This window comes from Gambusia affinis, linkage group LG05 (genome assembly GCF_019740435.1).
Source record: "Gambusia affinis linkage group LG05, SWU_Gaff_1.0, whole genome shotgun sequence".
Taxonomy (NCBI): domain Eukaryota; kingdom Metazoa; phylum Chordata; class Actinopteri; order Cyprinodontiformes; family Poeciliidae; genus Gambusia; species Gambusia affinis.
The window spans coordinates 18,893,772-18,905,791 of record NC_057872.1 but is presented as its reverse complement, the minus strand read 5'-3'; the positions used below and the strand labels follow the sequence as shown (position 1 = coordinate 18,905,791).

The 12,020-nt window shown below is 40.8% G+C and overlaps 1 protein-coding gene across 3 annotated transcripts in view; it reads right to left on the bottom strand.

Moving 5' to 3' along the window:
• fam131bb (family with sequence similarity 131 member Bb) overlaps positions 1–11,117 on the bottom strand; it is a 29,009-nt gene extending 17,892 nt beyond the window's left edge. Inside the window, exons 1-3 of one of the 3 annotated variants that reach the window (XM_044116929.1) lie at positions 10,566–11,117; positions 9,877–9,940; positions 9,462–9,755 (exon numbers count right to left, since the gene is read on the bottom strand). In XM_044116929.1, the coding sequence (XP_043972864.1) occupies positions 9,462–9,489 (28 nt within the window). In that variant the 5' untranslated portion in view covers positions 9,490–9,755; positions 9,877–9,940; positions 10,566–11,117. Of the gene's footprint in view, positions 1–9,461; positions 9,756–9,876; positions 10,213–10,565 lie in introns of those variants that run through there. The other 2 variants (XM_044116927.1, XM_044116928.1) reach the window with 2 other exon arrangements.
• Positions 11,118–12,020: the final 903 nt, after the last annotated feature.

Here is a 12,020-nt window from a genome sequence, read left to right as displayed (position 1 = left end):
CACATAATAATCTGCAAGATTATTTGCAGAGCACATTTCATCAACAAGGCAATTCAAAGTCATCCATATAATAAAAATAACACAATAAGCAAACAAAAACCACTACATAGCAGTGGAAAAATAAAGAGAAGTAATGGAAAGTTGTAATTCAGACTAAAATTAACTATGATCTAGTTACTATTAATCAAAGACAGCTCTAAACAAATCAAATTTTAGTTTTGGTTTAAAATAACTCAGTGTTTCAGCAGCTTTGCAGTTTTCTGGAAGTTGTTCCAGATTAAAAACTGAAAGCTGCTTCTCCATGTACCAGAAACAGAAAACCTGAGAGGTTTGAAAGACTCCTACCACAACAACAACAACAACAACAACAGATCTTTAATGTATTTTGGTGCTAAGCAACTGTTATTATCAAAGCAAACTAAAAAAAGTATTTAAAAGTCTATCTTCTGAGCTATGTAGAGCCAGTGTAAAGACTTCAACCCAAATGGATTTCTGACCTACACGCAAAATGCAATGAGTGGCATATATCACCCTGAACACATCCTCCTGACAGACAGTGAAATATAGTGTTGGCAGCATAATGCTGTGGTGACCAGGTAAGGTGGTCAGAGTTAATGGGAAGGTTGATGCACCTAAACACAAAGCAATCCTTCAAAATAAACTGGTAGAGGCTAAAACTATAAGTCTAGGGTGGAGATTCACCTTCCAGCAGGTCAACAACCATAAACATTGAGTCAGAGACACCAAAAAAAGACGTGTGGATGAAAGCAGGCTCAAATCTCAATGAAAAACTGTGAACAGACATGGAAATTAATTTTTATAGATGCTTTCCATATAAAGTATTGAATAAAGTTGCATAACTCAATCAATATAGTTGCAGTCTTTTATTTGAAAGAAAAAAATATAAACCACCAATTGTTTCCACTTCCGCTGCACTACTTATCCAAATGTTAGACATCGAAGTTAAAGAATAAGAAAAATGTCAAGGTTATGAATACAACGCAGTGCATCTGGTGACCAGCAGTAATTAAAATCATTTCAGGAGATTTTTGAAGCCTCCTCTGCCTGTGGACAGGTGATGCTCTCAGCAGCTCAGTGAGTGTTATTCTGCCCCAGAGAAAGCAGGCAGAATCCCTCCTTGAGGAAACAACAAGAGAGCACATGACCGCAGCTCTGAGCCAGCTACTCTTCCCCTGGTGCGTGCTCCCTCCTCCTCCCCACATACAGCAGTGCAGAGCTGGATACCCCCCTGCGGTCATGGTGGAGCTGGGCTTAGTTCAGGCGAAGAGAAGGAGCAAGGGAGAGCAAAAAGGAAACGAGGGAGCAATGTGACGGTCCACAGCGAACAAAGAGATGCTCGGCGTCTGCACTGTCAACTCTGGCTCCAGCTGTAGTGCTGTGACGGCTCCCGCTGAAGTGAGAAACATTTGAGCTTCATCAGTCATTTTTACTCCAAGTGCCCTGCAGCAACAACAGCGAGAGACCAGGGGGGTGGGGGGGCTTGGTGCTTGTTTACCGTGACAGCTGCAGCAAGGCTGGTTGCCACGGCGGAGCAGTGGTTTTGGATAGCAGCCCTCTTGCAGCGCCGTGTGCAGATGCCGACTTAGTGAGGCACAGAGTTCAGCAAAAACACAGCTGAGGTCCTCAGCCCAGATGGTCAGAAGAGTTTGGTGGATGAAACTGAGCTAAAAGAGCCTGGAGACACAGTCCGCTCAGAAAAACCATTATGCATTTACTGAGATACGCAAACACAACATGAGACCTCCACCAACACTGAAAGATGTTCCGGAGCAGCAATCCTGATTCTGGTGCTCAGTACTACAGTCTGGTGACAGAAAAGCTACAGCCTGTGTTACATCACAACGTTTTTAAAAGTAGCAGAGGCAAGACAGACTTAAGATTGTATTCCTATGTTGTGGTATTTGTTTAATTAAGGACTAAAGTTACAATAAAAGTATTTAAAACAGTCTTTTCAGCAGTTCATCTCTCACTGCATGCAGTCAGAGAAGCCTCAGACGCAAACTTTGCTCTAAAAATAAAACTCACCTCTGTTTTACTGGGCTACTAGATAGACTGGACCAGTCTACAGCAAACAATAACTGCATTAAGTCTTTATTTATAAAAATCTATTGATGATTATTCATGCTCTTATTGATTAAAAAGTGAAATGACTTCAACACCAGTGACAGTTGCTTATGTGACCCTCTAGGAAAATTAATTTCACATCCCTGATGCAAATAAATAGACAATAACAATGCTGTCAGTTGCCAGAGGTTGCAAAGCATCATTTCCAAATTCAGTAACATAGTGATAAATCCCTGATTTATTATGATAATATGCAAACTCATACAGTTTATTGACAACCAACTAAACTGACAGGTTATGGAGAATGTTAATTAGAGAAAAAGCCAATAATCTGTTGACAACTATTACTTGTTTACTCTAAAAAGCTGGGCTTTAAGAGTGACGATTTCCATTGTCAAACAAAATCTTAAGCAGTCCCATTTTCAATGTCACATAAGTTGTATTGAGGACATGAAAGAAGGTTCACTGGCCAGATGAGGCCAACATTTTTGTACTTAGATTACATGCATACACACCATTAAACATGGTGGTGGCAATATAATGCTGCAGGATGCAGCTGGGAGCAGGGAGATGCCTGAAGTTGGAGGGAACTAGATACCAGACCTGAGTCAATGTGGGTCACATCCACCTCTTAAGATTAAGAGCTGGCGAGTATAAAAACCAGAAATCAAACATGTTTTATGTCCCATAACTCCAATATGCCTCTTTTACTTTGTAAACACAGCTTTAGTTTTTAAGCTCAGGTCTTTATTTTGCTATATCAGCATGAATTTATCAACAGAAGCTGAATTTAAGCCGATGTGCTACCGTAAAACTGTAAGAAAAAAAGCAAACTGCGTCAGGCTTGTTCTCAGAAAAATAGAAACTGGATAATCAACATATATGAGGCTGTGCTAATTCAACAATTGCTTTTGTAAAAACAGTTATTTAATTTAACTCAAATAAAGTTTAAGCAGTCAGAAATATGGATCACATTAGATTTTTTTTTCACTTCCAATGTGTTGTGTTACCAAAGACGTTAAGAATTTCACTTACAGCTTGTCATCAAAGATACAATTGGGAAATTCTGTTCAGCCACTGGTCTAGACTTCAACACCAGTGACAGTTGCTTATGTGACCCTCTAGGAAAATTAATTTCACATCCCTGATGCAAATAGATACAGGAAAACAATCCTCAGAAGCAGGACTATTATTATCAAAAGACTTGATAATATTTACAAATTTGACTGCAATAGAGACATTTTCCAAAGAAGAAAGACCAAAAGTTTCTGTCTGTAGATGCACAAAGCTTATTTTTCTCTTTGACATTCAGAAAGTGATTACCCATCACTGAGAACATAAGCGTTCTGTTTAATCTGCTGTAAAGTGGTTAGCGGTTGCAGATATTCCAGAAACAATAAGTGCTGGTCACACACTGAAGGCGCACAAATGCATATAACTACACACACCATGCTTTTACGCACAGATCAAATAGTAGAGATGAAATTTCTACATGACAGCATTATGTTTCAAATTTCATAACTCACTCAGAGCCTGAGTCACAGTGTTTACAGAACGCCTGCCATCGTGCACCCACACACAGGCCTCTCATTTCTGATCCGAAGCACAAAATGATACATGCAAGGGTGTGTGCAGTCCTCTCACAACCACACGCAATTTGCTCCACCCCTCACATACAGTGGTATCTGGTTAGAGGGCAGCAGATGCATCTCCTGGAGTCCTTGAGCAATGTTCGAATGCACCTACACACATGCCAACGTGCTCCTGGGATACCACATCTCCGAGGCATTTTGCCTCGGCGCGTTTCTTCTCACAAGGCTTTTCCAACCTGGAGAGAAGCCTGTCAATTAGCCTACGCCTCCACCAGATCTGCCAGTTTACAGGCGGACTCGAAAATGGCAAATGCTGTCCATCAAGTTGAGTGTGTGAGATGGCAAAAGTGTGTGTTTTGCTTCTTAATTTAATGGCAGGGAATCCCTCTCTGAAACGCTGCGACAAAAAAAAAAAAGAGAAAAAAGGGAAAAAAAGCAGAGTGAGGTAGTTGAAGCTGTTAAGGCAGCAGAGACGCTTTTGCTAGATTCACACCCACACAAAGCATAAATATATCAGCAAGAGGGTTGTCCCAAGAGAGATGTAAAGTAGAGGTAATTCGCTGGTCCATGCACCAATACATTAATACACATGAGCAAACATGGATATTGCTAGTTAATACGGATAAGAATAATCAAAACTCTAAGAGAAATAAAATGATTTTCTTGAATCTTTTATGTATTTAAGAACTTTAGCTACACAATTTCTATGGTATTTAATTTGAACAGATACCTATATTGAACTGAACCTTGTATTTTCCTTTGATTAAAAAGGTTCTCAGATCTTGATTTCTTTTATGGAACCGGTGCATTTCCAAGCAAGTAGGTGAGGGCAGATAATCGTCCACTTAAAGGATTCCACAGACATTAACCCATTTTTCTATCTACGACGTCAACCCTACAGCCTAAAACATCGCAGTTACAGTCATTCTAAACACAGCAAACCCAAATTAAACAATGATTAATGTTTCAAGCACTCACAGGTGTAGCACCAATAAGCAGGAGCAGAGAAAACGTTGCTGATGTGCAGCTCTTTTGCACAGCGATTGCTAATAGAATTAACGGCTCCAGCTCTCAGAAATGCAATAATTGCTATGTGGTTGTGACAGTCTTAAACTGATGCTGCTCTATTTCCATGCAGGAGCGTAATCTGACAGATACAAGTAGAATCAATGTAATGCAGTCTTCCTGATTCATATAGGTGGTAATTATTGTATTGATTCGACAAGTTTATGAAAAACGTTCAGCTCTGTCTGCTGCATCTCCAGCCCTTCACCTTGTGATGGATTGATGCAGGCTCTTTCATGCACTGGATGGCAAAGCAAAAGAAAAAACTAAGAATTTTATTGCAAACAACGTGGATCACGGTTGGATCCAATTATTTTATACTCTCAACCAAGTTTTATGCAATTTCGAAGCAATCCGGTGTCACAACTCCAAAGAAGTCTATTTGTCATGTGAGTCCATGAAAGATTTAATAAACTATAAATTAAACAACAAGCTGTTATGTCTTATTTGACAACCTTATTTTTTGTTGTCCTTTTCTTTGTGGCCTAAAACTTCTAAGCATTCAAGGCACGGTCAAAAAACACTCGAGGGTGAAAAGGGACAGTTGCAGGATTTATTCCCTCCTTGTTCTTGGGCACACTATCCATGTTTCTCTTCTTCAATAGCCAAGATTTAAGGCTTAGTACCAGGCCTTTGTAAGATTTGACTACAGGTGGTAGAGGTAACACATTCCTTAAATGAGGCATGAAAGCGTTTAAATCCTGTAAGACGTTTTCTGGGCTTTGCTGTATCTGCTGTGGTATTGGTGGGTCATACTTCCTGAAGTTGCAACCAAATCCCATCAGATTGGGAGCTGGGGGACTTTAGAGCACATCTGAGGAAAATATGACTTTTTCTGGACCTGTCTGAGTCATTCAAGTGGATTTTTGTTGTTGCTCTCTCACTGTAGGGGCAGTCGTACTACTAACACTAGCATTACCAGGGATTTCGACCTCCTCTGGGCTCCAATAGTAGAAATGTCAAATGACCCTTCTCTGGTAATTCAAGTGCTAAGCTGGAGAAGTAATTGTTCAGCGGTAAATGTAAGTAGTAAAAAGAGGGGGCAACTTCAAGAACTCCCAGGGAACCTGAAACAAGTGACGATGGCTTTCATTTGACTCTGAATAACCTTTCACTCAGTTTGTTGGAATATGTTCCAAACCCTAAATTTGATAATCAGTGGGATGCTAATTGACCATTCTGACCAGGCTAACTGGTAAAAACACAAGCTATCTACATCTATTTCCTTATGTTGTACTCACATACTGTAGCAACATGTTTACTGGTGGACGTTGTATATTGTGTGAAGGAAAGACTTAATTGATTGCATATTTTAAGAAGCACAAATAAACTTTTGGGGGTTTTTTCTCCACAGCTGTTAATATATTTCACATGCAAGGCAGCCATGTTGGATTTCAATATTGATTGCCACTGTGGACCTTTCTGGTAAAGTTATGTTACTGTTTTGTTTTTATAATATAATCAATGGGAAAAGAAGGAGGACTTACATGGAATGTTAACATGGAGTCATTTCATAGTAGCTGGAAAACATCATATTCAACCCACCACATGTAGATGCCGACCGGTGTTGTTTCATAACCACAACCTTAGATATGAATGCTGAAAAAAGAACAGAGTGTTGTAGCAAAATCCTCACAGCTGCAGTTGTGGCCAACTGATGTATCTCATTGGCCGTATGTAATTTGTTCCCTACTGATGTGAAACTTCTCATCCTTTATGGAGGTCCCTGTTACTACAATACACGTTTATTTTACAAATTCTGACCCTGGAAGGTGAACACAGTTCATGGTATGATGGAGCTGGACAGACAGACAGACAGACAGACAGGGGCAGTCCTTCTGCCTGCTGCTGCTCCTGTTGATCTCCACTTGGCAGCGTGGACTGCAGTTGAGAAGGCCGATCAATAGAGCACACTAAAGCCATTCTCACTCAGGATAAACACAGCCACGCCTGCAGACTGGCAGGACTGCTGCTGATTCCGCTGCTTCACAGGGAATCAGGGACCTAAGCGGCTTGATAACAGTGGATTGTTGTTCTCTTAAGTGCTGTTTGTTTACATATTCATGCTACGCTGTGGTGCATTACAGTGCTTGGAATATTTATTGAAAACTGAGGGCTACAAACCAACCAGATGCACAGACACAGTGGGATGGTGTTCTGGAACAATGCAGCAGTTGCAAATGATCACTTATGCATAACCTATAAAACAGTGGTCATTATTTGTGAATATCCTCTGTGCTTTTATAAGAAAAACACAAGAACAAATTTAAAAGTGTCTTTCAGTCACATTATTTCCTGCAGCTGGAGTCACTCTGGTCTGACCCGTGTTTTGATAGAAGGTCCCAGCTTCCTCCTGTCCTTTGAAAGGCGCTACATAAAGCTTTCTGGACAGCCCAGGCTGCTGTGATGGTTTTTTTTTTATATATTTATTATTTTCTGCTGTTTTTGCTGTATTCAGTTCACACCTGGTTTCCTAACTGTGTCATGCAGTCCTCTTGCTGTTTTCTGAACTTGCAAATCCAGGTTATTTTTAAGATCCTCTTCATCACATTTAGTTAGGACTGAATAAATAAACCACACTATCCTGACAAAATGTTGAATTGTATTTTTGTTTTTTGTTTTTTGCTGTAAATACAGTAGGAAAAATTAGCATTGATCACTTCAATGTTTGTCTTATTAAATATATTTCTGTTATGGCTACTGACACTAAATACACAGAATAAATCGACAACTATTCAAGTCCTTCAAACATACAAAGAAATCAAACAAGCTAGTTTGTGAATTAAGTTTTTATGTAAGAGGAAAAAGCCGTTTTTGACGGTGACAACTTTAAGGTGTCTCCTGCGTTGTGAAATCAGTGACACTGATTTCTTACCTGCATGTTTGATCTCTTGTTCTGCACAAAATGTTTTAGATTTTTTTAAAGCTTATAAAGGCTACTTTTCAGTTATTTATTTCTTTTAGATTCAAGCTGGGTGGTACACTGTGATGTTTCAGCAGCTTTATTTTCTTTCTGGAGTTTACTGCTTCCTGTGCTGCATGTTTGAGATCATTTTCTTGCCACAATTGTTTCATTTTGTTGTTTCATTATCTGAAGTGCTTTGGTACATTTCTCTAGTCCTTCGTCCTGCAGCTAAATCAAAACAGCTGCAGAACACAATGCTCCTTCTTTTCAACTTCACTTTTGGCAAGAGGTTTGAGGAGTGATGTGCAGTATCATTTTTCCTTCAAACATGGTGTGTTGAATGACAACTAAATAGCTACATTTTGGTCTGATCAGACTAGACTGTATTCTCCAAGGATTTAATTGATTTGTCTAAAATCGTCTTCCGAAAACTTTAGATGCGCTCTGGCATGCTTTTTCTTTAGCAGTGAAGTCTTGTGCAGTGTAGGCATGAAAGCCATTATATTTAAGTGCATTAGCCGTTATTTTCAAGGAACACCTCCACCTGCTGAAGTCTTTCGAAAGTTTTGAGAAATGGAAAAACTCTCCTGATTCTTCTCTTGACCTCTGTAAGAGATCTTTCAAGGAGAATCTGGTTCTGGGTGGTTTGCAATGAAATATTAAGGCCTCAGTAGAATATTCAGAAGCTTAGAAATGCCATCAGTTTGTTATACAAAAAAAAAGATCTTTAGAGGGTTATCTCCTTTTAGCGCCACCTTTTCAACTGCCCCATTGTAAGCGTATTTATTGTAAAACAAGGTTCCACTTTTTGGTTCCTGGAAGTGCTGACTTAAGCATTAGTGTACAACAGTGAAGGGATTTCTCTCTCTCTCTTTCTTTCTTTCTTTGTCTCTCTCTTCCTCTTTCTTTCTCTCTCTTTTAACTGTGATTCAGGTTTCACAGTTATGGTGGATCTGGAAGTGCAACGTACGGGAACCATTTCCATGTAAACAATGACTGTTTACCTGTAATGATACCTTCACACTTCATCCTCTGTAAGCAGCAGCCTTGATGTTGCTTTGCTGTACTTAACGTGGGTTTGTCCAGGACTGTCCTCACCTGAAAAATCCCATCAGCACCACACACACTCCCCTGCACGCGTTTGCCCCTCCCTCTTCCACCTCTTCTATATATCGCCATCCGCCTGTCCCCTCCCTCCTCCTTCCTGCACGCCTGCATCTCCTTTCTTTACCTCCTTCTCATCCGTCCCGATTATTTGCATAAATAACAAAAAACAGTGTTGTTGCATTGCCCCGTTTCCTCTTTTCTCTCCCTCCAAGCCATATCTATCTATAAATAAGCACTACCACAGCTTTCCCCACGCCTTTCTCCGCTTTCCGTGCCTCTGCCTCCCACTCACACACATATACATACTGCCAAACAGCATCATAAATCAAGGGTTGAGTGAGGATGGAGGCAGGGAAGAGAGGGGACGCAGGGAGATGCGGGGATGCACCCACACACACGCACGCACACACGCGCACGCACACACCCACACACACACAAACACACAGATTTTAATAAATATTGTCAGTGACACCTTTACCAGTATGCTATGTGCACCGCTTCCATGGGTACAGCTTTCCAAAACAAGCCACTTTCTCTCAAACACGCATACACACACCAAGAATGAAAAAAAAAGCACGCAGAACCCCCTGCATGCTTCTGCAGGACCCCCCTCTGTCTCCGCTCTCTACTCCTCCTCCCCCATCATCACCCCGGCCACCCCCTCTATTCTATCCCGCAGTCAGAGAGAGGAAAGAAGAGCTGCTTACTCAGTCTCCTGGAGCCGATGCATCCCATGGTGTATTCACAAAGGCCCTGGACACAAGCGTGGAAGTGTTGCCCAGACGCCGAGCATTCTCCTCCTCCTTCCTCCCGCGACTTTCTCCTTCTCTCTGCTTCTTCTTCTTCCTCCTCCTCCTCTGTTTTTTCCTCTTTTTACTCTGCTGTGCTCTCTCTTTTCCTCTCCCCTCCTCTTGCGCTTGCTCGATGGCTCTCTCCCTCACTCGTGCTCTCCGTCTCCAGTGCGGTGTCTTAGAAGAGATCCGGTTAGTAAGTCAGTGTGCCTGCGGGGAGCAGATTAAGACTAAATTAAGGATGCAAGACATCGCCACGATGATTTAAAACACACATATCGCGTGAAATTTTCACAGATTTCTGCCGTCATGATCACCAACAGTTTCTTACCTGCACCACTGAGCGTGTTCAGTGAGAATTTCTGCAGATCTTTCCCCTCAATTTCATCTGAGAACTGCATGCGAGATAATGAATAAAATAAAATAAAAATCAGAGAGCGTGTGCATGTATTGGGTTTCCACTGCTTGGATCGATAGCACAATGCTGAGAGTGCCAGACTGCCATTGTTGTAGATATCGCTGCACTGCTGTAATATTGTTGAGCTAAAATGGGGGATTCTCTCTCTGTCTCCCTCTCCTGCGTGCGCTCAGCCTGACAATGCACCGCAGCGGCTCTCTCCACACACTCCACCTCCCTCTCCCCCTCTTTCCCTGCCTCCCACGTCCCCACTAAAAAAAAACTGCACGTATACCCACAAGCAAAAAAAAAAAAAAGAACCACCATAGGATTCTCCTTTACAGTCAGACTGATGCAGAGTCTCTTTTATTATCATCTGAGTCATCTCTGCACCTGTCTCTCACTTTGGAGTATCTCTTCATCATTTACGCCTCCCTTCCCTCTTTATTTGACCTATCTCAAGGCAACCACGCCTAACATCGCCCATTATTACCCCTTTTGTCTCTTTCTGGTCATTTCCCTTCTCTCTTGCTGATTACAAATTAGCACTAGCTGTTTATGAGCCTTCTGCAGCCTGAAAGCTGCAGGCACAGTCTGGACAGTGAGAAAGGAGCAGAACATACCGTGGCTGTCAAAAATGTATCCATCCGTTGTTAAAATGTAATGTGTCTGCAAAGGGAAAAAAAAGATTAAATTCATCCTGTAATCAGCTGGATGTTATTAAGGATTCAGCTTCAGTGCCTTAATTGCAAGTTGGTCTTGTTATGTGTCAACTGGTTGGGTCTCTGTGAGCTCCTCAGCTGTTCTGGGAATCACCTTACATCCAGTTGAACTTCTTCCCTGGAAACAGCAATCTCAAAAATCCTGAAAACATGTTATCATCTGAAGAATAATGGACTACAACTTTTGGTCTGTTTGGCAATAAAAAAATAATAACACTGCACAAATGTTAAGAGAGAAACATACACACAGTAAAATGTGCAGCATCATGCTCTGGGGTCATTTTCCTTCAGATGGAACAAAAGTTTGAAAAGGTTGAACAAGAGAAACACCGAGCATCAGTTATGCTTGGTCCTAAATCTTCTGTTTTCTACTTTAAAGTTTAAGATGAAAATTGTTTTTATTTTTCTATATTACAGTGAAACAATGCGTACATTCAAATATGCAAAAAAATGCATTATCGTTTTGGATTAAGTGAGCTCAGCATGGAATCTAACAGATAATGTTTGTGTTTGGATGTGGTCATTTGAATCAATCACAATCTTTTACTGTGAAACGTGAGCAAATATTCCCAAATTGAACTGATAAAACTCAATCTATCTATCTATCTATCTATCTATCTATCTATCTATCTATCTATCTATCTATCTATCTATCTATCTATCTATCTATCTATCTATCTATCTATCTATCTATCTATCTATCTATCTATCTATCTATCTATCTATCTATCTATCTATCTATCTATCTATCTATCTATCTATCTATCTATCTATCTATCTATCTATATCTATCTATCTATCTATCTAACCTGGTAGGACGTGGATGTTGCATGTGTGGTCAAGTCTGTCATGTTTTGTTGATTAATGTCGGCAGAGACGAGGGAAAGGAGGAAGACCAGGACAGATGGGAGGAAGAGCAGAAGACGTTGGCAGATTGGGGGTGGGGAGTGAGAGGGGGGACTGATCTGACGGGAAGGGATGCAGGGAACAGTGAAGTCATGTGGCAGGAGAGGTGTGTGACATAAATTAGCACTCCAGAATGGACGGAGGCATCTGACGGATAAAGGGAGAGTCACTTTGGGGAGATTGAGATAGAAATGAGACGAAAGGGGGCATCGCTCTTTTTCTTTTTTTTGGCTTCAATTGAATGTGTGACTTGCCAGAAATAACAAGTCATCCAAAATCTAGCTTCTCTACGCATGCACATTGGGTTTTTATTTATTTACCATCTACCATTTCTGTTTAAAAAAATAAAATTGCATATACTTTATTGATAGGTGCAGTTGCTGCTGACAAACTGACAATTGTTATTAACCTATTCTCCACTCTTTAACTCTATTCTCCGTCCATCTGCCC